Source organism: Strongylocentrotus purpuratus, unplaced genomic scaffold (genome assembly GCF_000002235.5).
Source record: "Strongylocentrotus purpuratus isolate Spur 01 unplaced genomic scaffold, Spur_5.0 spur5_scaffold_2, whole genome shotgun sequence".
NCBI lineage: Eukaryota > Metazoa > Echinodermata > Echinoidea > Camarodonta > Strongylocentrotidae > Strongylocentrotus > Strongylocentrotus purpuratus.
In genome coordinates this window covers 40,501,230-40,527,346 of record NW_022145605.1, presented here as the reverse complement: position 1 = coordinate 40,527,346, position 26,117 = coordinate 40,501,230, and the positions used below count along the sequence as shown (strand labels likewise).

Genomic DNA, 26,117 nt, shown 5'->3' with positions numbered 1-26,117 from the left:
TCGTTATTGCTGTTGAATGTATTAATATTCATATAATTCATTTTACAAATCCTTTTAATGTTGTAAATGTTGCTAAATCGTAAAAACTATTGATTAAATAACCTCAGAAGAGGAGGGGGGGGGGGGGGGGGGTATTGAGCACAATTTTTTTTTTTTTCGGGGGGGGGGGGGCCCTCGAAAATTTAAAATTTTGCACCCCCCCCCCCCTTGGGCGTCAGGGGGGGAGCCATCCCTCAAAAAAGGTAAAAATCACGTGGGGGCCCCCTGAATCCGCCACTGTTGCTTAGGGCATCAGACCTCTGCAAAAAAATTCTTGCTTCTCTCGTGGAGAAAAGATTAGTGCAAATCATTTTTTAGAAAAGATGATGATGCTATTGTTAGAATTATGCATAACCTTTCTGTTTGGCATGGAAGAGTGTGAATTTGTGTGTTAAAGTCAGTAAAAACGCTTCTCACTCTGTTGTGACTTGTGTTGTTTGGTTGTTAGGTGTTTTATGAGTTTGATTTATTCTTATTTTTTTTCAGGTGATTTCCAATTCTATACATGGCTCGTAACCCGATAGATACCGTGACATCTCTGTAAATCAATCATCGGGTATTCACCTGTCTTTCAATCATTCTCCTGGGATATGATCTTACAGTGTTTCATGGAATGAAGACGGTTAGTACATTTCAAAGTACATTGTACTTCCCTTTATTTCCAACTTGACATTTTTCCCCACACATTTTTCTCCTTATTCAGTAGGCGTAATATATTATCGAGCAATCCAATACTTTTCACCTTCATCAAGATCATGTTTAGCTTGGATGTATCCGAACAAAGTGGGAAACGAACATTTCCAAAATGAGAAATGTTGAGTATATGGGCAATTCCACGGTAACGGAATTACATTTCAGAGAAATTTGGGCTCTATTTTGATATACTGTAGACAGGTGGTTAGACCTAGGTGATTATTTATCTTTTTATTCTTTCTGTATTATGCACCTGTTAGCAAATCAAATTTAAAAAAATTATTTTTCAACATTCGGAACACCCCAGGACCAAAAGTGTGTCGGTAACGGAATTACGGCAGAAAAATCAGGTTATTTTTTACACTAACTTTGAAAAGATTTCGTCTGAAATCTGCAGCCAATTGGGGGTGAAGTAATGCTAATAAAGGGAGCTTATATTGTTGATTGTCCCATGGCAAGATTTTTTTTGGTGAAGTTGTCATGGTTTATCTATGCCGAATGGTTTTATGAAAGAAGGTAGCGGTAACGGAATTACATTAATGGTAACGGAATTACGTCTTCTGAAATAAGCTTGAAAAAAGGTGATTTTGTAAACATTATTTAGGCTTAAATTGTTGTTTAATTGTTTCAGGGGTTGCAATAATTGATTTAAACTACAAAGCAATTCATATGTGCACTTCATTTATAAAAACTGTTGAAAAACGTGTCTTTTATATTGTTAAATAGCAAGTAAATATGACATTTCTGAGCAAATATTGGTGTGTAGTGATTAAATTTATGTCAATATGTGTTATCATATACTAGTTTACAACTAATTTTAATTTGGTTTAGTTTGCAAGTAGGAACATCACACAAAGTATGACAAACTATATATATTATTGCCCATTTGGCGGTAACGGAATTACACATATACAGATCACTTTTGTGACCATACTGTACATGACAAACTGGTTGTGAAGTCGCCAAGACCAATTTATAGAAACAGGTCAATAAACTCCACAGTATTCAATAGGAAACAAAGGATATTCAATTGTTTTATTGACTATTGTGAGGGCCTATTAACCTAGCAAATACCACATGCAATACATTATTTCAAAGCTTATTTTATGCAGGTTTGATCAAAATCGATTGAAAATTGCAACATTACAACCTGTTCGTCGTGGATGGTTACATTTAAGCATTCAAACAATTCCAAAACACTTAAGTGCTACTAATAACACTGCCTACACCCAACACAGGGATCTTGGTGTAAATTAAAAACAAAACACATGAATATTTATTTATAATGATTTCAGTCCATAAAGCCAACCACCAAAATCTAAACTAATTATATAAAGAGAGCTTAATATAGCTATCATTTTGTCAACAGCGTTTCAATAATATTTCACACCAGAATTTGTAAATCATTCCCCTATCTCATATTTCTGTCGAACCAATTTTTCAACCTGCTGAGCCAATTTTGCGACATTAATGGTAGAGCCTTAGAGGGAGCACTGCTTATCATTCTTTTAAAATTAATTACAAACCTTGTCATATGATTCCATACTACAATTTCAATCCACAAAAGCTAGCACCCAATTCAAAACTAATTAATTAAGATAATGTCATCAACAGAGTTGCAATAAAATGTCAAACCTTGTAAATCATTACGCCAATTCACTAAATTGTTATCATTCTTTAATAGTTGGTTATTATTCTTTTAAAATTGATCAGTGTTCTTGAATTTGTTACAACATGTAACAAACTTGACCATTGTCATCATTCTTCATTCCAAACAGTTATATTTTCTCTGAGCGTTAGCGATCTAGTCAAAGGCGCCCTGCCATCCCCCCCCCCCCTCCCCTTATGTTTAATACGTAGAGTATGGAAATTAACCGTCTGCAAGAGGGCTAGTCTGCTGTGGTCGTAGCCATCTACAAACTGTACATGTAACTTCTAATAAAATACATGTTTTTTGATAGATTAGACCTTCCCCTTCAACCTCCACCTTGTCATTTGTTAACGTATTTGCTCTGAGCGCTAGCGGACCTGCACAGTAAGTTTCCCTGACACCTTCCCTCAGTCCCATATGTTTTACGTGTTACGAGTCGGCAAAGTAACCGTCTGCAACGGGACTAGTCCGGTACCTGCCAAAGCCTTTTTACTTTTTATTAAATATTTTTCGCTAGATTAGACCTTGCTTTTTCAACCTCCACCTACATATAGTCATCGGCAAAGGTATTTTCTCTGTGTGCTAGCGGACTGATTCAAAGTCACCCCTCCCCCCCCCCCTCCAATGGCCCCATCCATATAACGAAAGTGTCCGTCTGCAAGAAGACTAGTTCACTATGGTCTTTTATAGCCATCTAACTTTTAATGAATTATCCTTTTTTGTTTTGGTAATTTACATGTATTGTAGACCTTGCTTTCCAACCTCCACCTAGCTGTTTTTTAGGGTGTTTTCGTGGGGTATTTTCTTTGAGTGCTAGCGGACATCGTCAAAGTCACCCTGCCCCCCCCCCCTTTCCCTTTAAAAGTCCCATATGTATAATACGTAGAGTAGGGAAATTCACAGTCTGCAAGAGGGCTAGTGCGCTATGGTCTTAGCTTTCTAACTTCTAATGAAATTTTTCTTTCTTTTTTCGATAGATTAGATGAGATCAGTGAAGAATAAAAATCAGAAAAGGCACTGTTTAAAATCGCCATAGGTGAAATAATATGAAGTATTTCCATGCTTAAATCAAAAGGTTTCATAAGAGATGTTGGTACAATTTTAATTGCAAGTTCAGAGTGAATGAAAATAAACACATCTAAAATTCCCAGCCTAGTTTGTAGTCTTTATGCAAATTTGAAAAAAGTTTTAAAAAAACATTCATTGAATTTATCGAAGCCAGATCCTTAGTCTTTAGTTAGACAGTTAATATAATAAGCCACTACTTCAAAAAAAGGGGCAAAATCCATTAAAAATGTTGTAACACAGCATACATTATATGTACATGAGGCAGCAGGTCCATCTCTTGAAAAACGAACCACTCATTACTAATGCTGCTGCCCCTTGTAATTATGTTACCAGTGTAATTCCGTTACCATGTAATTCCGTTACCAGTGTTTTGATAGGAAAATAAGTAGATACTTCTGAAATTAATGTTTAGGGCTGTTGGTAGGTAGATAAAGGAAGAGAATTTGCAACTTCAAAAAAAAGAAGTAAGAAATAACTTTGTGAGTAAAACTTCTTTCAAATTTTGGTAACGGAATTACGCCATTTTAAGGGTAAAATTGAAAAATCTCTCACACAAAAACTTTTTTCATTTTTTGAAAATAATTTGCAAATCTTGATTCCTATTTGTGATGTTGTTCAATTAGGAATAAATATAGAGGAATAAGTTTTAAATACATTGCTCCACTGAATTTTAAGAAATTAAATCATGATCATGTGATTGTGGCCCCCAAAATAGCCCCAACTTCAAATAAATATTTCAGAAAAAACTGTAAAAGATATTTCAAAACGGTTTTCAGTTCCGTCACAAGTGATTTCTTGACCACATGGAAAATGTTAAATTATTGAAGTTGGATCAAATTAAGAATTTGGTGATTTTCCTCTTTCCCATACGGAATTGCCCATATACGAACATTTTCGAAAATACCTAAAAATGCGCAATTGAGCAAAAATACCCAAGATTTATTCGATGAAGATGCGACTGTTGTAACTTCTTTCAATAAAGGTTTTAAAGTATTAAAAAAGAGGAAATCTTCCTCCATTCTCTAGAACTCTTTAATATTTTCTTTTTGTCTAATCTCTTGTTCAGATAATGGCTGGGGACAATGGCCTGAGCATGATGTCAAACGATGCTGGGATACCAATGAATGAGAAAAAATGTCTTGTTTCTTTTCAACGAGAGCATGAAGAAGGTGCGTGTTAAGCCGTGTTTAAAGATGACGTGGTAGAACTAGACCGCCTATTAAAAAAAAATACCCGCCGCGATATTAATACATTATAATAAATGAAATATATATGAATGAAAGGCAGGCAGGGAAAAGCTGCTCGTAAGAAAGACCCCATTCTAAAATAAATTTTGGCCAGACAGGCCGAGTAAAAAACGAGGCTTATACTAGTTACAGGTGTAACTCTGATCACATTGGGCATGATAGCTCGGTGGTAGAGCAGCGGTTAGTGGTATCTTCGCTCCCGGTTCGAAACCAAGGAGAGTTATTTTATGCAATGCCGGATACATAACATATACCGCTCACCCCTATTGGAAATTTAAATAATTTTATGTTTCGGGCAGGGGGCAAGTTACATGGCAAGGCCATTACCAAATCGCCGGCTCGAAATTTACATAATGAGTAGTGATCTAAAATAAACAGGTAACAACTAAATCATTCTTAGAAAATAATGTAAGTTAATATTTGTAGCATTCTTCAGATCCAATTCATTCTCGACTCTTTACAAAAGAATGAGTGAAAAGTTGTTGTATTTCAACTTATGCAGATATTCTGGAAAGCCGAGTACCAGGAAAAAATACAAGTAGTCCGGAAACAGAGGTTAATTAATCTGAATGCATTTATTCAAAGATCATGATTTCTCAAAAAAGATTTTAATTTCTCAAAACATTATTGGGATGAGACTCGTTAATATTTACAACAAAGAAATACTTTTTAACAGCCCCCCCCCCCCCCCCCCACCACACACGTCTTCAGATTTCAGATTTTCAGATTGGGAAGCGTTCGTGGACATTCGCGGTTTTCAAACTAATTCGGCCTCCTTTCAGCCTCATTTTGGCAATATGACTCTGCCTCAGCCCCTGAACTTGTGACAGTATCTGTTGATGCCCATTATAATATAGATTAAATAATTTTTGTCTCATAAAACTCTTGTTACAGTTTTAATTGTCTCCGATGGATGGAAGAGCCGCTTCACTGTGACCGAGAGTAAGTTGTTTGATGAATGGTGTCGAGAAAACATGGCCGAAACTGATAAAAGTTTCAATTTGAGTAGAATGCTCGATTAATGAGTCAACAAAATAGACGTTTCAGTACTTGCGACCAAACTTAAAAGTGCATTCCTCTATAACTCTCCTTTTGATAATATGACATTTTATCTATCCGATGAAAATACGCATCATAAAATGAATTTATTACAAAGTTTGCACCAGGATATACAGGAGACCTCCTTCAATATCATTTAAAATGACATCTCGCTTCGGTCCCAGAACTCCCATCCTTAATTATGTAAAAATCGAACGAACACAAATGTTATCAAACTTGTTCGGCCCTTACTCTACTAACCCTGTTCTATGGTTCAACTGAATAAGTAGAGTACGGAGTTGTTTTCCTCTTAATAAAATGATAGTACCATTGTAAGTAAAATTGGTAATACGAATAAATAACATTTTACCAAAGACCATTAAAGACCTAGTAACAACATTTAAAGGTACGGTGTACTTGTACATAGTTACATTCGAGGTAAAATACATAATCATGACAGACAAAACATCGAGAGGTATACCATCAAAGATATTATCATCATTGTAAAAGAAAATCAAAAAGGCCCTTAAGCGTATTCACAAACTCGTAAATCATTTTATATTTGAAGCGGTGTTTGTTAGTTTTACAATAAATCGCGTTTCCCGTGTTACTAAGGATTATCATTTCTCAAATCTGTTCATTCTGAAGGCTGTAATATCTAGCTCTGGCGTGGCGCCCAAGGCGAGCTGGGTCAGGATCCGACCGACGATCGGGGCCATCATGAACCCATGCCCCGAAAATCCGCAGGCGATGACGATGTTGCGGTGATCGGGATGAAGGTCGATCACGAAATCATGATCCGGAGTGTCCTGATAGAAATTGTGGTAGAGGGGCAGAGGAATAGAGAGATAGAGAGAGGGACAGAGGAATATAGAGATAGAGAGAGAGAGAGAGGTCGAAAAAGAGAAGCCAAAAACAAGAAGAAAGACAAAACAAATATAATCAAAGTAGTGAACAGAGTGGTTAGAGGAGAGAAATAGATTATAAACAAAAGAAGAAAAAGAATAACAAGAACGAGAAGAAGAAGAAGTAAAGAATAAAGAACAAAGCTAAACATGCCAAAGGACAAAACTAAACTAAAAAGATAATTACCGTGATGAGACAGGCCTCCGAGATGACAGGACCATTCTCTGCGTCCAGTCCGGGGAAGTGTTCCCGCACATGCTCTCTAGATAGCTCGATTTCATGGGCTGAACTAGAAGAATCCCGATCGTCGGCACTTTCAATTGGCATAGGAGTCCATCGAGAGACCTGGTATAAGGAAGAAAAAAAGGTTTGGATTTTGAATCTTGCAAAAACTTTAGCAACACCGGGCTCAGACGGTTTCAATTATTGTTCGTAGCCTTTATATCCCGTCTTGATTATCAAAGGACGTTACATATGAGAATAAAAATACTCAAGTCTACAGACCACCTACTTTCATCATTCCAGGGTATTCTACACTGGGCCAGCCACTCGATTCGAAGGAAGTCAGACTATGGTCAAAGTAGATCGGCATATCAGCATACATCCCGGGCTCCTTCTCCTTCCAAAACGTGTGATGACAGCGAGCGACCTGAAAAGAAGAAGAAGAAAAAAGTTTAAAAAAGTAAAAAATTAAAATGAGAAGTTCAGTGCTCTTCTGGAAGCGGCGAATCAAGGGTCGATACAAGCTCATTTGAAATTGGCATATTTGGAAAGAGCATAGGCATAATAGTTTGCGTACACGGAATTTACAATAAAGACAAACCGATGGTGATATTCTTTCAACTTTGCCAGCGGATTCCACTTTTTTTAAAAAGAAACAAAGAAGATAACTAACTTTTTAAAACGTTTTTTTCTTCTTCCAAGAGCAACATCCGTATCGCGACACCACTGCATGGAGCAATTTAACACTCTAAAACCTACTGTTTTGTAGCTGACAACTACCCCCAACTGGTGGGAGTATTTTTTATACAAACTGGTAAAACAATTTGGGAATCGAACGGCATCTGAATTAGGAAATATAGTCATGCAATTTGACATAAAAGAAGAAAGATATCAAGACCTATATAATTTTATAATTTACATGGATAATGTACTGGTAGTCGAGATGATATTTCTAATTACCTGAAGTGGTATATTGAGTCCAAGTTGTTTTAGGAGTGTTGATGCCCATGGACCGGGAGCCAGGATGACACTCCGGGTCTGGTATTCACTTCGATTGGTTTTCACCGTTACCATGGTACCAGGAACAATCTCCAACATCTTCTCTTCATCATGGAGGACTCCGCCATGTTTCACGAATTCACCCTTTGAAATAATTTGTATATATGATAAAAAGTGCGATCGATTCGGAAAAAAATCACGCTCCTCATGGCAAGAAAAGTATGTGATAAACATGTTAAGTCAAAGCTTGAGAAATTCAATATTTTAAAATATTTTGGCCTGAAACATCTATGCATATCAATGAATTATTTTCATTAAAATTACCCTGAAGTTCATAAAGATTCGGAGAAACAGTGGCAAAAACTATTTTGTTTAACTAATGCAATGAGGAGAATTCAAACAAGAGCCGGTGAACGTGTAATAATTTAGCCTGCATACCTTTACGTAATTATGAATTACGAAACGAGGTATTCGATCCAACATAAAATACCAATAACAATTTTTGCATGTCCAAACTGTAAGGGTGTCATCAACCGACCTGGTAGCATTGTAGAGCCTTGTTTGCACGAATGTATCCACCCTTCTTGTACAGATACGATTCGGGTTTGGTCGGATAACTGATGTTTGGAAACCGACGGGTCCTCTCTTCGATCGATAACCGCTCTAGGCCAGCTCCAGATTTCTTCATGGAATTTAACATCGCTTTCGGGTAACCTTCTGTCCACTTTTCACAAAAATTCAAAACACCGATTTCTCTGGAAAAAAACACAAAAACGATTGAGTATCAAATTGCATGAACAAGTTGTAAATCATATTGCATGATATTTAATACTACTTGATATATACGTATACTATGTTTCTTTCTCTATTTTTTTTTTGTTGGGGGAGGGGGCGGACGGGTAAGAATGTTTTTAAAAGCCCTTTATTATGTCTAGTTTGAATACGACAGACGGGAGAGTGGTCATAGTGGTTAGTGATTATGCTTTAGCAGCCAAAACGTATTTTTGTTATTCATGTTACTTATATAAAAAATGCCGTTTCTTTTGATATTCATGTAAATCATTTATATCCTGTTAGACAGACGGAGTCTTGGAAAACAGAAGGCATACTTTTGCAATTCTTTTCTGCAACAAAGGAATTTGAAATAATCGCGAATATTTGTGTACTTCATAATAGTTTGGAGGTTTGGAGGTTATTATGATCACAAGATGAAGGTGATGAGTCGTTGTTTATCATGCAATAGATCATGAAGCATATTAAGGGCTAGTAATCCCACCTGAGCACTTCTGTGTTGGTCTCCTTTGCTAGTTCCTCCCACATAGGGTAACATACATCCATCAGCTTCTGATGATGTTCGGCTGTCTTGGCGAAACTTATAATCCTAGTCCCACCATGTGAACTACCTCTTGAATGAGGTAAAGGAAACTATTTATCAAAGAAAGGATAATACAAATTTACGAATTATAAAGATTTTATGAGATAAGAAAGACTCAAAGAGAATGAGGTATAATTATGCAGATAAAATGAGACAGCAAAGTTTTATCACATCATGTATATTGAAGTTTGATTGATTTGGTATGGTATCGCATAATAGTTTTTTATATTTTCCTTTTACTTTCCTCTCGGAAGAGAAAACATAAAAAGCTGATGTCTTCACAATAAAGTTTGAAAAAGAACTTCTCCAGGCTAATGATCCGACGTCCATTGTCTGCCCAATGATAAAAATATGAAACATTTTCACATATACAATTGCTTATATAAAAAAAATGCACCTATTTGTAATTTCTGAGGGGCCATATACGATGCATACAGGCTGACAATATACCCTTGTAGAAAACTTGATTATTATAATCGGGGGCCTATTTTTCCCTTCGTTTGACGATATTGATCTGTAATGCTAAATATATTACTCATTGCGGATATAGTATCGAAAATAATATCGCTAGTGGCATTCGTTTGTCTCACAATGGTCAACAAGGGATCAAAAAAGATCAGTCACGACGTTTCGTGTGCCGCTGCTACAATTCGTCAGGTGATAAAATATATTGTAAGCAAGCGTCTTTTATAGGCCTACTCTACGAGTGGACTGACCGGCGGTCAACTAATTCGATCAATAATTAGAACAATAACGGCCTGCATTAACAATATGTATTTCGCACGACAAATACGACAAAGCATAGACAGATACAGAAGCTGAAATAAATCAGTTTCTGTGCGCGAAGTATAGGCAGAGTCGCAGAGAGTATCTCGTTTTGTTATCCATACTGTCGGGCATATCGACAATACACACACTGCATGTATGACCGAGTTCAAGCTTCAAGTTCACAAATTACTATATGCATATACACGTGGGCATAAGGTTCACTCTATTTACTGTATAACCCGTGAATGCATGCATGGTGTACTCGCCAAACGTACTTTGCAGATTGTATCACGCATATAATATAACTGACCTGTTCAAGAAGTAAAACCCTCTTGCCTGCCTTCACGCCGTGATAAGCGGCTGACGACCCTTCAACCCCCGCTCCGATCACCACTACATCGTAGACGTCGCCCATGGTTTCAATGACTGCAGACTATAGTCGATGTCGTACGTCGGACGATGTCGATGGTTAATAGGCGCGGTGGTGTGGTTTATCTGTAATCAAGGTCAGACAATTCATTTATTCCCGGGTAGGCCTACATCTGTTCATAAAATGCTCATGGATGGAAAACAAACTGTGGGTACTAGTAGATGATAGCATATATAGTTGCATTTGTACGTGGTGCATTATGTTGAATTGGTGGGGGGGGGGGGGGGGGTTAATTGGCCACTCATGTTTACTAACTGCTTTAACCACTATTCGCAAATAACAGAGCAGGTGTTTACCAAATATTTATCTAACCTTGATTTTACCTTTCTGGCAATAATATTTTGGACGTCGTATATATACGGCCTATGACAATGCATGCCTAGGCTACATTATATTTATAGAATATTCAAAATTAACCGCTTGTTATTATGGTTAATTTGGTATGAACCTATTGTATAAATGAAAAAAGGTTAGTGTTGTGTAATGTTGCTTGGTGTATTTTTTTTTCATTGATCTACTCTCCCTCCCTCCTCTACCGCTTCTCATCCTCCAAACCCTCCTTTTTATCTCTCTCTCTCTCTCTCTCTCTCTCTCTCTCTCACACACATACACATCTCTCTCTCTCTCTCTTCATTTTGCTTTATCTACATAAAGTCATCGAAATCATGAAATAATTATAAGTAAGTAGATAGAGAAGGAAGGAATAAGAGATATATTTCAATTGGGTAGTGATCACTATTTTTTTCCTTCATTTTGCCCCCCGAAATTTGAAAAAAGTGCCGACCAATATTTCGGGTCAATGGGGGTTGGGGGGGGGGGGGAAAGCACTATTAAAAAAAAATCATTTTGCCCCCGACATTTCCTCTTTTTTTTTTTTTTTTTTTTTTTTCTTCTCTTTCCTTTCTTTTCCTTTCCCCCCTTTCTCTCTCATTATTCCGATGGCAGTGCAATTTTATCGAGGGGGGGGGGGGGGGGGGGGTGAGCACTAAATTTCTCTTTCTTCATTTTGCCCCCCGAAATCTGAAAAAAGTGTCGACCAATATTTAAAGGTACTATGTCCCATTTGCAAAAAATGAAAAAGTTAAATTCCAACTGCATTTGAAAGATAATACTAATTTAGAACTTACCTAAAAAAGGTGGGGCTTGAAAATGTCTTCAAGTGGGAAAATAACGACTATTAGTTGTCAAATCGACTTTAGGGCTATAGAGCCCAAAAGTAATAGTCTTGATTTTCAGACAATTGTACCGAATGGTCATACGTTTTATGCTGCGCAAAGATTCAATCAGTTTAATCTTGGCCATCACAAGAAGTGGGTTATTGATGTAGACAAATGCTCAAAAAAAAAAAAAGCCAGTCAGTCACTCAATAGTGTCTGACAGTGAAGTCTAGCAAGTAAACGGGTTTCCTTGCATAATTTGAATATGAGGACACTGCTAACGTTTAAATTTCACAGATAGGACATACATGACATATTCATAATTCCTGCAAAGTTATACAGCATTTGAGGTTGGCTGCAAAAGGGACATATTACCTTTAAGGGGGGGGGGGGGGGAGTAGAAAGCACTACCAAAAAGCAATCATTTTGCCCCCGACATTTAAAAAAAATTACAATAGGCTGTGGTCACGTGGGGTGCTGCAGGTAGAAAGTAAATCATTGGCCACATCCAGTCAGTGGAGAATCCATGACTCTCTGGCACGAGGGGGGGGGGGGGGGGGCAAAAAAACAAAAAACACAGAATGGAATAATAAACAGACCTCTCAGTATTCTACACCATTAATGGTAACTTTGCCATCAATGGTAACTACCATGACAATCTTGATTTGATTGGCTGTTGAGCCAGGGGCGTAGCCAAAGGGGGGGGGGGTGTGGGGGTGCGACACCCCCCCCCCCACCTGTCAGGATATTGTCGGTAAAATTGCGCTGCCATTGGGAAGAAAAAAAAAGGGGGAGGGAAAAAAAGAGAGAGAAAGGGAAAGACTCTCTGGCACGAGGGGGGGGGGGGGGCAAAAAAACAAAAAAACACAGAATGGAATAATAAACAGACCTCTCAGTATTCTACACCATTAATGGTAACTTTGCCATCAATGGTTACTACCATGACAATCTTGATTTTGATTGGCTGTTGAGCCAGGGGCGTAGCCAAAGGGGGGGGGGTGTGGGGGTGCGACACCCCCCCCCCACCTGTCAGGATATTGTCGGTAAAATTGCGCTGCCATTGGGAAGAAAAAAAAGGGGGGAGGGAAAAAAAGAGAGAGAAAGGGAAAGAAAAGAAAAAAAGAAAAGGAAAAGAAAAGAAAGAAAGGTAAAGAAAGGAGAGAAAGGAAAGAAAGGAAAAGAAAGGAAAGAAAGGAAAAGAAAGGAAAGAAAAGAGAAGAAAGGAAGAGAAAAAAGAAAAAGAGGGAGGAGAGGAAAGAAAAGAAAAAGAAAGAAAAGGAAAAAAAGAAGAAAAAGAGAAAAGGGAAACAAAAGAAACGGGGGATGAAAGAGAGGAGAGAGAGGGGAGGTAAGAGCCTGAGAGAGGAGGAGTGGGAGTAAAAGAGAGAGGGGGTCGTTGGGTGGAGTCGTCTCGTCGAGGGAGCAAGAAAGACACGGGTGAATATGTTGCTGTGTCGGGTCAGCTGTGTCGGTATTCTTGCTCGATCCTCGTGTACTATATGAATGCAGAAGTTTGAAGTCGGTGAGATGTATATTGACGGTCGGCCGACAAGTTTTTTTCCCAAAGAACTGTGACTTTTTTTCCGCTATGACGACTTCGAAGTTTCACTTTCCTATTATATCAGCTAAAGAAATCAGAGGTTTAAATTTTCGGGGAAACTAAATTCAAACAAGAATTAAGAGTCAACAACGGTACGACGAAAAAGGGCGAATCGTCTTCCTTTCTCTATTTTTTGATGAAACGCCAAAAATGTCCACGCTTCGCGCGGGAGGGGAAAACTTCATTTAGACAAGTCGAGAACGGTACAACGATCGTCTGCTTTCTCTAATAATTTGAGGAAACGTCAAAGCTTCCGCGCTTCGCGCGAGAGGGGGAAACTGAATTCAGATAAATAGGGCTTAATAAGAGTCGAAAACGGTGCAACGAATCGTCTTCTTTCTATAATAATTTAAGGAAACGTCAAAGCTTTTTGCGCTTCGCGCGGGAAGGGGGAAACTGCATTCAGACAAGGATTAAGAGTCGAAAACGGTACAACGAATCGTCTTCTTTCTCTAATAATTTAAGCAAAATTCAAAGCTTCCGCGCTTTGCGCGAGAGGGGGAAACTGAATTAAGACAAATAGGGCTTATTAAGAGTCGGGAACGGTACACCGAATCGTCTGCTTTCTCTAATAATTTAAGGAAACGTCAAAGCTTCCGCGCTTCGCGCTAAAGGGGGAAACTGAATTCAGACAATTAGGGCTTTAATATTAAGAGTCGAAAACAGTACAACGATCGTCTGCTTTCTCTAATATTTTAAGGAAACGTCAAAGCTTCCGCGCTTCGCGCGAGAGGAGGAAGCTGAATTCAGATAAATATAGCTTAATATGAGTCGAAAACGGTGCAACGAATCGTCTTCTTTCTATAATAATTAAATCAAACGTCTAAGCTTTTTGCGCTTCACGCTGGAGGGGGAGAACTGAATTCAGATAAGGATTAAGAGTCGAAAACGGTGCAACGATCGTCTGCTTTCTCTAATAATTTAAGAAAACGTCAAAACTTCAAACGTCTAAGCTTTTCGCGCTTCGCGTGGGAAGGGGGAAACTGAATTCAGACAAGGATTAACAGTCGAAAATGGTACAACGAATCGTCTGCTTTCTCTAATAATTTAAGGAAACGTCAAAGCTTCCGCGCTTCGCGCTAAAGGGTTAAACAGAATTCGGACAATTAGGGTTAAGAGTCGCAAACGGTACAACAAATCGTCTGCTTTCTCTAATAATTTAAGGAAACTTCAAATCTTCCGCGCTTCGCGCGAGAGGGGGAAACTGAATTCAGACAAATAGGGCTTAATATGAGTCGAAAACGGTGCAACGAATCGTCTTCTTTCTATAATAATTAATTCAAACGTCTAAGCTTTTTGCGCTTCGCGCTGGAGGGGGAGAACTGAATTCAGACAAGGATTAAGAGTCGAAAACGGTACAACGAATCGTCTGCTTTCTCTAATAATTTAATGAAACGTCAAAACTTCCGCGCTTTGCGGGAGGAGGGGAGAAACTGAATTCAGACAAGTATTAACAGTCAATTTTAGCCTTCGACCCGGGCTTATAGGGTTAAATTTGTAGATATTGGGACATTTAATTTTGTCGGTAATTGGTGGCTAGTTTTGTCAGTAATCGTTAGCCTCTACACCCCCCCCCCCCCACACTGAAAAAGGTCTAGCGACGCCCCTGTGTTGAGCCCTGTTACCATGGAAGTTGCAATTCATGGCAAAGTTACCATCAATGGTAAGTTTTATACAACGAGTCCCTGGAGTGCTGAGGGTTTCTCCCCAGGCCAGTTACCCCTGGAAAAAACAATAACCAGTGGTTTTCCGGCCTCTTCCAAATCCTAATAGATCAAGTTTATTTCATTGATATAGAGTATTCCTGCGTCAAGTTTACTTTATTGATAGAGTATTCCTGTTTCTTCAGTGATCGTGTTGTGCCGGAGACCGAGGGGTATATCATGGATGATGAGGCTAAGTTAAAGGAGGAGGGCGTTGATGTCTTCGATGTAGTTTTGATTGGAGCGGGCATTGAGGGATCGGCAGCGGCTTATTACAGCGCTAGAGATGGACGTCGAGTCTTACTCATAGAACAGGTGGGTCAGATTGTAGTGTGGTTTTTGAACAGGTCAGATTGTAGTGTGGTTTTTGAACAGGTCAGATTGTAGTGTGGTTTTAGAACAGGTCAGATTGTAGTGTGGTTTTTGAACAGGTCAGATTGTAATGTGTTTTTTTAATTACAAAGGAAGGTTGACCCAAAGTCTATATTACGGTTGATATTTCAGACGTATAGCTCTCTTCCTGATGATGGTGTTAAACAACGCCTACTATTCGTCATTAATATTCACATTTTGGTTCAGCTACCAAAACACCTTGCAAATAAGCAGGTTGGAGAGTCGCTATGATAAATATATATGTTCTCTTTATTGGAGAAAGGGGGCACATGTCTTTTAGCCACAAAGGTTCAAGGGACAAATTAAATAAGGAAGAGAATGGATGTAGTGTAAGGATTCTCAAAATCTCTTTACAACAACTTTAGATTTAGCGGCATGAATCTATATGATAGTCCCCCCTCTCCCCCACAATGATTGACGCCCCTCTCATCCAAAGGTTAGACCGAGTTCCAAGTATAATGTAAGGACACATTCGTACATATTGGTTTATAAAGGACTTGCTACCTAATGTATTATTGTTTAACCCGAGTGTGACTTAATTTTATTTGCAGTTTACTGTCTGCTCAATCGAGAGGGACTTTGGCAAGACCATAAAACCTTTGTGCGGATATTTTGTATGGATATAAATTTACATTCCAGGTCAAATTTGCCTGCTACAGCTAGCTAGGAATAATGGAGTTATGTCTATGTGCCTTTGTAATTACGATTTCCACGAGGCAATACTCACAATACTTATAAAAGTTGGCCCCGAAAAGACGTATATCCCCATAACATTGTAATTCAATTGTTCCTGCCTCAGCTGAGTTAGAAAATGGATGTAATCTGTCATAATCATCTATCTTTGTTCAAATATTGCTAACATTTGAATATGGTTACCCTCGATTTTATCTTTGAAATTACCTTGCATAATAATAATATATTGCGCATTGTGTTTCAAAACCCAATTCGCTTGATTAGTAAGCATTCTGATTCGTAAATAGTAATAAATGATGAATTAGAATTAATAATGCTCTTCAATCGGCCCTAGCTGTGATTATTATACCAGCAAATTGCCAGTGAGATACCCATTTTATACATTTGGTTTCGAGGGACAACTGTGAGCAAAATAGGCCTACCTTGTCCAAGGAAATTATCAGCGACCAAGGATCAACCCATGCAGGGGAGTCCACAATCTTCACCAATATGCTACAGTGTCTATGACGTCTCTTGATTCTGTACGAAAATAATGTTGCTAAATATATTACTCATTGCGGATATAGTATCGAAAATAATATCGCTAGTGATATTCGTTTGTCTCGCAATGTGGTCAATAAGGAATCTAAAAGTTCACGACGATATTATATTCTAGCGATATTATTTCGAAAATAATGTTAGTTAAAGAAACACAAATAAGAAAATTTCTTCCTAAACTATTGTCTCTTTCTAGGTCATTAATAGTTCCATTTTCACTAATTCGTTATGACTCTATATTTTCAGTTTTCCTTGCCCCATACAAGAGGAAGTTCTCATGGCGGTAATCGAGTTAGTTGCTTCGCTCAATCCGACAAACCTTATCAGAAACTCATCGAAGAGGCTTATCCACTATGGGAGGAGCTGGAAAAAGAAACAAACACAGAAATACTTAGGTGGGTATATACACACGAAATAGTTTCTATTCAATTCAATTCAAATGATTTTATTCCCGTAATTCAATCAAACGTAGACAATGCCTACATTTGCAATATAACATAGAAAATGAAGCTTATTTGTTATTATATCCCGGTGATTATACCATACACAGTAAAAACGCTGTTTAAAAAAGTGATGTTCACTTACAGTTGTACACTATCTTAAACAACAGTTGAACAAATTGTAAACAATGTTGCTCGAAACGAAAGTAATTTTGTTAAACATTCGTTGTTTAAAATTTAATGACTGCTATATTTACTATACGAGAGCTTTTAGACAGTGTTGTTTACATATGACGTCAAGTGTCTCGTGCCAGTAAAGTGCGCGCTGGCTAAAAGCTTTATTTCACATTGTTATGTTTAGAAATAGGTTCCTTGAAACTAACATGCAATTGAAATTAACATGCCACTTAGAAATGCAGTGCAGCTGTTCAGGCACAGCTCATTGTTATTCATATTAAATGCATACACACAATGCAAGTATATGCAAGGGTCTTCTGTTGACTACACAGATTGATACATATGTAAAAGCACATGGACATTGAGTCTGGATTAAACTACCAAAGCAACCACACGTGTTTCTGCAGGCTCCATTTTGTTTGTCTCTATACTTACATTTATTTAGCTTAATAGTTTTTACTTTCCAACCCACAACACACACACACCATGGCCGACCAAGCTACCGACGTGCTTCTAAGTGACTGGGGATTCAGTGGCTTAATAATTATTGAAATCACTTTTCTATTAACCAATTTGAAGTTTTTAACTTATAGCGTAAGTTCACAGTAACAATTTTCAGTATCTGTACGCAAATGTCAGAATATAGGTAGACTTAAAATCGTCGCGTCATGCAGTGCGGCACTGATCGCGCACTCGGTTATAACGTGTGCTAAATTCCTTGCCATAGAGATTGCATGCATCCCTATATATGCAGTTTATACGTGCGTGCATGCGCGCTCATGCAAAATGGGCACTGTTTTGGCGCTAATTCATGAATTGCAGAATTACCCTACCGTATTGTTAGTCTTCATATACCTATATAGAGACCCAGAAGTAGTGGTGCACTTATTCAGAGTATCAAACCCAAATTATACCCCATTATACAACCCTTTTGTTGTAAACAACCCCCACTGAACAAGAGCTCCTTTTTAAACAACTTTCTTTAAACACCCAGTTGGTGTAAACAACCCCCACTGAACAAGAGCTCCTTTTTAAACAACTTTCTTTAAACAACCCAGTTGGTGTAAACAATCCCCACTGAACAACAGCTCCTTTTAAACAACTTTCTTTAAACAACCCAGTTGGTGTAAACAATCCCCACTGAACAACAGCTCCGTTTTAAACAACCGTCTTTAAACAACACCGGTTGTTTAAAATTGTGATTTTAAACAAGTTGTTCAAAATGTTGATCAACTAAGTGTTTAAACTTTAAACAACTCGAGTTGCTTAACATTTTAAACAACTCTTAGATCAGGTCACCCGTTAATCAAGAGTTGTTTAAACTTTAAACAACTTGTTCACAAAAATTTTAACTGTGTATCAAATGTCGATGAGTGACCAAAGCATTTTAGGAAAACAAGATATATAAGCATAATAGTATTATAAATTAAGTAGAGTTTTAGGACATATGCAAAAATTAATCGGCTGCATTACCACAGGTGTTTGTCCGGGAAATTGCTTTCTAAAGTCAGAGATAGATGATCGCGGCTGTAATTATATAACCATCACCATCGAGACAAAATTGATATTTTACTTCAATAATGGTAAAAGCGCTAAGCTATAACAGCGGAGTAGAACGGAGTATTATATTAACATTGCCATGTTTGTCAAGGAAGGGGGGGGGGGGGGGGTCCTTTCTCACTTTATTAAGACATGTTGTCGCCACGTTTCATATTCGTTATATTCGGGGGGGGGGGGGGGGGGTACTCGCATATTGGGACATACGGGCGTGTGCCGCTCTAATGGACGACTTTTTCATTAAAAATCCCTAAACATAGGTCCCACTTTTAACAAAAATACGGTGTTTGCATAAAAAAACACCGAAAATTGTGGAAAATCGGTCTTTTATCGAGAAATATGCCCCCCCCCCTAAAATGGGTAGGGGTTTCGAGGTTTGAGCGGCATACCCCCGTTTAAACCAAATCTGAGTACCCCCCCCCCTCCCCGGGCGCGAATTTTTTATTCCCAAACAGGTTTGCAATTTCTTACATTTCCGTTCTTCTCAATGGCCGATATGTTCTACGTCATTAGCAGCTCGGAAAGAGGTCACAAACAATTAGACTTTGATTTTTTATTGCTTTGCCTCACTATTTATAAAGGCAAAAAAACTGAATAAACTGAGACTTTAACCCACAACTCTATGATTGTATTACGCTGACCTTACCGATTGAGCCAGCGATGGGTTAATGAAAAGTGATTCTGCATGATTTCTATAACCCTATCACTCACCCTAACGGTTACGTCATTGCTAATGACGTAACATATCAGCCAATCAGATGACCGGAAATATTAGCATTGGCAAACCTGTTTGGGAAAAAAATTAGCCCCCCCCCCCCCCGGGCTTTATATAAACTGTGCATGTCATTGTGCATGTCGTACAAAATGTTTTTTAGTCAGTTTAATAATAATAATAATAATCTTTTAAAGTCCACTCCAAATTTTATTAAACCGAAACGGAAATTCTTTTTGCCCAATTGACTGTGAGCCCGGCAGCCACTGAGCAGCGCCAGATCGACGTTGCTCTATCCATTATTGTTGAACGCCAAACAAGGTAGCAGCAACTCCCGTCTTTTAACGTATTTTAGTATGACGCGGCCGGGGTTCGAACCCACGACCTCCAGGTTGTGAGGCGGGCGCTCTTCTGACTGAGCCAACACACACGGTTTCTAGTCACGATCATGTAGGCTGCCCTCCCAATAATTCTTGATTTCCTAAATCACTATATAGTGGTTGCTCTACGTGAACACTCCGCCCCAACCCCCAACATTTCCATGTGGAGCTGGTGCCAACATACTAAACTAAAATGTATTATAATAGCATTAAACAAATTAATGCTGATCGATATCCCCAAATTCCAAACTTCTTTAATTAAATATGTTTCGATACATAATCATGATTCATTTCTTATTAAATTATTGATCTTTCACAGAAAAGTCGGGATGTTGCTTATTTCACCAGACGGATGGGAGGACGGTTATCCGCACCACATCTTGCAATCTATGATGAAATCCGGATCCGGATTAGAGAGGATACCCACCGAAGAAGCAAAGATTCGGTTTCCAAATTTCAAACCTTGCACAGGAACCGAGTTGTACTTGTACAAGAATGCTGGCTATATCCGAGCAAATAAAGCCCTGCAGGCTTTTCAGGTAAATTCAGCAATTTAAATTCTTGAAACAGACTACCTATAATTAGTGTGAGTGACTAAAAAGGTCCTTGCCCAAATCCTGTAGACGAGATAAACAGATTTGGGTCATTTTTAAATGTAATACAAACTAACCCCACGACGCCACGTTTCACTCGACTTTTCACCCACATGAGCTCTTTTTAAAAGTCCACCCCCCCCCCCCCCCCGTTCCCCGCTACCCAACTGGTCTCAAATACTGCTGTTTTTTTTTTATGTCTCAAAGGGTGAATTCGTGAAACATGGTGGAGTCCTCCATGATGAAGAGAAGATGTTGGAGATTATTCCTGGTACCATGGTAACGGTGAAAACCAATCGAAGTGAGTACCGGACCCAGAGTGTCATCCTAGCTCCTGGTTCATGGGCATCAACACTCCTAAAACAACTTGGACTGAATATACTACTTCAGGTAAATGGCTCAGTCTGTTTAAAACTGATGTATACCTATAAGAACGCTTTATCGGAATGGAATGACTAATAATGCTAGGAAATCAATGAAATGATTCGTTTGATATTTTTTAGCCGGCTGCATGCGACTGTATTTTTGTTATCAGTCATCTTTATTTTAAGCACGTTTTCTCTTCCATTTCATCTATTTTTCTCTGTCTCATAGTCTATCGAGTCATCTCCCTGATTATATAATAGCTCTATGTGGCTGTCGCTCTCTAAATGTCTCTCTGTTTCTGCTCTCCCTTCTTGCTCTCTCTATCTCTCTCTCTCTTCCCTCCTCGCCCTCTCCCCTCTCCGTATCTCACATTCCTTCTCCCATTCTCTCCCCTTTTCCCTCCTCCGTTCTATAAGACATGTCGAGCCCCACGACCCATATCATCAAATACAACGCGCCCAGCAATATACATGGTTACTCTCTGTAAAAAAAAAAGTGAATTTTCAAAATCACGGACGTCACCCCTCTGGAGAGTGAAAACAGAGTGAAAATAGAGTGAAAATTCACTCTTTTCTTTTAGAGAGCACTCTAAAATCAATCGATTTTCACTCCTAAACAAGTGATCACGGACGTCACTCCCAAGAAAGTGAAAATAGAGTGAAAATTCACTCTTTTTTTTAAGAGAGTATAATTCAACATTGAATATGATTCAAAAGTTTTTTTTAAACGTATTTGTTTGGTGATTTTGACAGGTTTTCCGTGCATACCACATCTTTTGGAAGGAGAGGGTGCCAGGCATGTATAGGGACTTCCCCGTCTATAATGACATCAGCAATGAGGGTCTTCGTGCCAGTGGTTCTCCTAGCCATGAGTACCATGGTCTCATGAAGGTGTGTTATTTATTAATTGAATCCGTACTTCTTTACCTTTATCTTTTTTTTTTAATTATCAATTTATTACTGATCTACGATGCTTTGATAGAGGGTTCTTTCTTCTAACCTTCATCTTGCTTCGTCTTTGCAATTTGTAACTGATTCGTCCACAGCCGCAAGAGTGACATTATGAGACAGATAGAGAAAGAGAGAGAGAGAGAGAGAGAGAGAGAGGGTGGGAGTGAGAGAGAGGGGGAGGGAGTGTGGGAGAGAGAGAGAGAGAGAGGGTGGGAGAGAGAGAGAGAGAGGGGGGAGGGAGAGAGAGAGAGAGAGAGAGAGAGAGAGAGAGAGAAGGAAATGAGAGATTGGAAGGGGTTGCTTGATGCCTTCCACTTTCATGACAGCGACTAATACTTGTTTGATAAGGGTGTTTAAGAAATCATAGAACGGACAGGACTACGCGGTAACCTACAGGATACAAAAATCTACATTTTGTCGTATTTTTATTATTATTATTATTTTTTTTTTTTTTTTTTTTTCTTCATCTATTTTCTCTTTCATTTCATTTTAAGGGGAAACAAAAAGAAAAAGAAAAAAAGAGAGAAGCCTATATTTAAATTATATTTTGATACTCTTATTTTTAAAAAAAAGAGATAGAAAGAAATTAATATTAAAAAGAAAGGCGTTGGTGATAATAGTCAGGTCTTGACTGATTGCCAATACAACAAAAAACAACAACAACAACATACCTTTCAACATCTAGTTAGCGCTCTTCTGGCTCTGAACAGATTTATCTTTAATAATCGTTAATGCATTCTGTTATAGATTATATAGATATTGCAGCCATCTTGACTCTTTGTTATTGTCTGTGTGTTTATATTCTGCTATAGATCTCGAAGTGGAATCCATCTCCAATCGATGGTCCTGATTTTCGGGATCGATCCGGTGAACCGCGGGAACTAGATCTTAACAAAAAGTATGTTCGGGAACACTTTCCTGGACTGGATGCAGACAATGGTCCCGCTATCAAAGAAGCGTGCCTTGTTACGGTAAACAAAACAATATATGAAGTGTCAACTTTTTCCTTTAATCAGTGTCTCTAACTTTCTAGTATTTACAAAATAGCATGCACATAATATGAAGGAATGAAAGAGTTCAAGCTTTCTTTTCAATGCTTTAAATATATAATGTTGGAAAGAGAACAATGAATGGCTGAGTACAGTATATTTGGGCCGTGGCGTATCCAGCGTGATGAACCAGAGGACGCCCCTCGAAAAAACCCAACAAGAAAATCACTCAAGTTGCAATGGGCCTGTGGCAGCTGAGGGGGGATCATAGGGGATGAAAGGAGTGTCTTCTCGAAAGTACCAAATTATGAATATCGGCAAAAATGCTTGGGGAAGAGGGGGGGGGGGGGCACTGAAGAGATTCTATTAAGATATCAATCCCTGCCAAATGATTTAAACTGTCTCCCTGTTTCGTTATATGTCCGTCTGTCTGTCTTTGTTTCTCTCTCTCTCTTTCTCTCTCATTTTCTATGTTTATTTATCCCATTCTTTGTCCCTCCCTCTCCTTTTTTCTTCTTCTGTGTCTCTATATAATGTCCCACTCTTCCCCTCCCTCCCCCCTCTCTCTCTCTCTCTCTCTCTCTGTCTCTCTATCTCTCTGTCTCTCTCTGTCTCTCTCTCTCTCTCCCTCTCTTCCACAGAACACACCCGACGCCGGTTTCATCCTAGACGTCCATCCATCTTACAGTAACATCGTCATCGCTTGCGGGTTCTCAGGCCGGGGGTTTGAATTCGCCCCCATTATAGGGCGGATCATGACCCAACTCGCCGAGGGCACTAAACCCCAACTAGATATCACCGCCTTCAAGATGAACAGATTCGACAGACAATAAGAAATATGCAGTTATATGTTAAATCATTTGTTTTTAAATGAACATTGTGTTCTTAAAATTTCGCTGATATTTATGCAAAGAATTCGAATGGAAAGGGATCATTTAAACAAGCTTATAACAATTGCTGAAATAAAACATATTAAATAATGTTGATGAATAAAGCAAAAACTTGTTATAGGGGGGGGGGGAGAGGAGGGTCACGAAAGACCGTAATATTTACCAAAAAAAGTATATTCCTTATAATTGCAATCCTTGCAGAACAGGTTCTAATGGTAACAGGTGGATACGTATAGTGCATGTTGTCATTATTGTCTATCATTACTTGTCATTTTGAAGAAAAAGTATAACTTGTATCGTTTGAAGTGGACTTGACCTGTCCTGACAACAGCTCTAAATACAAGTATAAAGCCGCTGTATATATTAAGAATCGCCCTTCCTTTAATATCTATTTTTGTTTTAAATGTATAAATCTAATCTTATTAAATCATACACCCTGTGGCCCGAATTCACAAAGGAGGTTTGTCGACAAACCTTGGTTTTCGTACGTCATATGACGCGTTTTTACGCGTTTTTTTACAAACCTGGTTTGTAAAGAACAAAAGGAGGTTTGTCGACAAACCTCCTTTGTGAATTCGGGCCTCTGAGTCTTTAAAGCGGTACTTTTGCCTTTGATAGGCCTTTGGTCTTTGTTTGTTCCCCCACATTTGATACTTTTGTTTGCTTTGTTATTTGTTGGATAATTTGTATTGTGTATGTTTGTAATTGTGATTTTTTATCAAATGTGCAAATAAAATGAATTGAATTGAATACATTCCTACCAAGTACAAATGTCAATATAATGTAAAAAGCTTCAATTAATACATTTCCATTGTAACTGTATCGTATCAGAATGGTTTTGAGAGTGTATTGAGCATGTTCTTTTGAAGCCCACCGTGTGGCAAAGAATTTTTCATTTAACTTCAACCAGTAAAAGAAACCGTTTTTATTGAGAGATAATGATTAATATTCTATTCAAATTAATAAGTCATCATTATCCCCTTCCTTCTACGGATCACCGTAGTCTGCAAGCACAGACCCTAATTTGACACTATTTATTGTGCCTTGAGAGAAGCCTAGCCCGTTAAGAGCAGCTCCGGATCACACCCCAAAGGCAGATCCTCCCTTGCCACAACGCCAAGATAGGCAAACTAGCGAAAAGACAGGGCGACCGTCTTCACAAATCAAGGAAAATTTTATAACTAAAGCAACAAATGAGGAATTGATAACCTTCTTTCTTCACCTAATGATCCAAATTATGAAAGATAAGTCAGAAGGAGAGGTGTTGTCCTTAATTAAGATAGCTGCACAGTTAAAATTTTTGTGAACAAGTTGTTTAAAAGTTTAAACAACTCTTGATTAACGGGTGACCTGATCTAAGAGTTGTTTAAAGTGTTAAGCAACTCGAGTTGTTTAAAGTTTAAACACTTAGTTGATCAACATTTTGAACAACTTGTTTAAAATCACAATTTAAACAACCGGTGTTGTTTAAGACGGTTGTTTAAAACGGAGCTGTTGTTCAGTGGAGGTTGTTTACACCAACTGGGTTGTTTAAAGAAAGTTGTTTAAAAAGGAGCTGTTGTTCAGTGGGGGTTGTTTACACCAACTGGGTTGTTTAAAGAAAGTTGTTTAAAAACGGAGCTGTTGTTCAGTGGGGGTGTTTACACCAACTGGGTTGTTTAAAGAAAGTTGGTTAAAAAGGAGCTGTTGTTCAGTGGGGGTTGTTTACACCAACTGGGTTGCTTAAAGAAAGTTGTTTTAAAATGGAGCTGTTGTTCAGTTGGGTTGTTTAAACCAACTGGGTTGTTTAAAGAAAGTTGTTTAAAAAGGAGCTGTTGTTCAGTGGGGGTTGTTTACAACAAAAGGGTTGTATAATGGGGTATAATTTGGGTTTGATACTCTGAATAAGTGCACCACTACTTTTGGGTCTCTATATAGGTATATGAAGACTAGGGTAATTCTGCAATTCATGAATTAGCGCCAAAACAGTGCCCATTTTGCATGAGCGCGCATGCACGCACGTATAAACTGCATATATAGGAATGCATGCAATCTCTATGGCAAGGAATTTAGCACACGTTATAACCGAGTGCGCGATCAGTGCCGCACTGCATGACGCGACGATTTTAAGTCTACCTATATTCTGACATTTGCGTACAGATACCGAAAATTTTAACTGTGAACTTACGCTATAAGTTAAAAACTTCAAAGTGGTTAATAGAAAAGTGATTTCAATTAAGCCATTGAATCCCCAGTCACTTAGAAGCGCGTCGGTAGCTTGGTCGGCCATGATGTTGTGTTGTGGGTTGGAAAGTAATAACTATTAAGCTAAATAAATGTAAGTATAGAGACAAACAAGATGGAGCCTGCAGAAACACGTGTGGTTGCTTTGGTAGTTTGATCCAGACTCAATGTCCATGTGCTTTTACATATGTATCAATCTGTGTAGTCAACAATTAAAGACCCTTGCATACACTTGCATTGTGTGTATGCATCTAATATGAATAACAATGAGCTGTGCCTTAACAGCTGCACTGCATTTCTAAGTGGCATGTCAATTTCAAT

At 38.4% G+C, this 26,117-nt stretch overlaps 2 protein-coding genes across 2 annotated transcripts; one reads left to right on the top strand and one right to left on the bottom strand.

Moving 5' to 3' along the window:
* Positions 1-4,342: 4,342 nt before the first annotated feature.
* LOC593952 (peroxisomal sarcosine oxidase) lies at positions 4,343-10,479 on the bottom strand. Its single transcript, XM_793406.5, has 7 exons — positions 10,317-10,479; positions 9,140-9,288; positions 8,402-8,618; positions 7,825-8,007; positions 7,154-7,291; positions 6,829-6,987; positions 4,343-6,545 (listed from the first exon to the last, which is right to left on the bottom strand). The coding sequence occupies exons 1-7, from the start codon at positions 10,419-10,421 to the stop codon at positions 6,357-6,359; spliced, it is 1,140 nt and encodes a 379-aa protein (XP_798499.3). The 5' UTR covers positions 10,422-10,479; the 3' UTR covers positions 4,343-6,356.
* Positions 10,453-23,711, top strand: LOC575397 (peroxisomal sarcosine oxidase-like). The gene is made up of 8 exons (XM_011683878.2): positions 10,453-10,512; positions 15,043-15,211; positions 16,766-16,914; positions 20,105-20,324; positions 20,586-20,768; positions 21,497-21,634; positions 22,507-22,665; positions 23,325-23,711. The coding sequence occupies exons 2-8, from the start codon at positions 15,077-15,079 to the stop codon at positions 23,514-23,516; spliced, it is 1,176 nt and encodes a 391-aa protein (XP_011682180.2). The 5' UTR covers positions 10,453-10,512; positions 15,043-15,076; the 3' UTR covers positions 23,517-23,711.
* The last annotated feature ends 2,406 nt before the right edge of the window (positions 23,712-26,117 follow it).

What these genes read in the sequence shown, in the direction of transcription:
- LOC593952 (XM_793406.5), bottom strand. Translation starts at nt 10,421, where the DNA reads ATGGGCGACGTCTACGATGTAGTGGTGATCGGAGCGGGGGTTGAAGGG. An exon ending in GACTCAATATACCACTTCAG is followed by an intron (nt 7,292 to 7,824) that starts GTAATTAGAAAT and finishes TCTTCTTTTCAG; the next exon opens with GTCGCTCGCTGTCATCACAC. An exon ending in CGGAGGCCTGTCTCATCACG is followed by an intron (nt 6,546 to 6,828) that starts GTAATTATCTTT and finishes AATTTCTATCAG; the next exon opens with GACACTCCGGATCATGATTT.
- LOC575397 (XM_011683878.2), top strand. Translation starts at nt 15,077, where the DNA reads ATGGATGATGAGGCTAAGTTAAAGGAGGAGGGCGTTGATGTCTTCGAT. An exon ending in AGTACCATGGTCTCATGAAG is followed by an intron (nt 21,635 to 22,506) that starts GTGTGTTATTTA and finishes ATTCTGCTATAG; the next exon opens with ATCTCGAAGTGGAATCCATC. An exon ending in AAGAAGCGTGCCTTGTTACG is followed by an intron (nt 22,666 to 23,324) that starts GTAAACAAAACA and finishes TCTCTTCCACAG; the next exon opens with AACACACCCGACGCCGGTTT.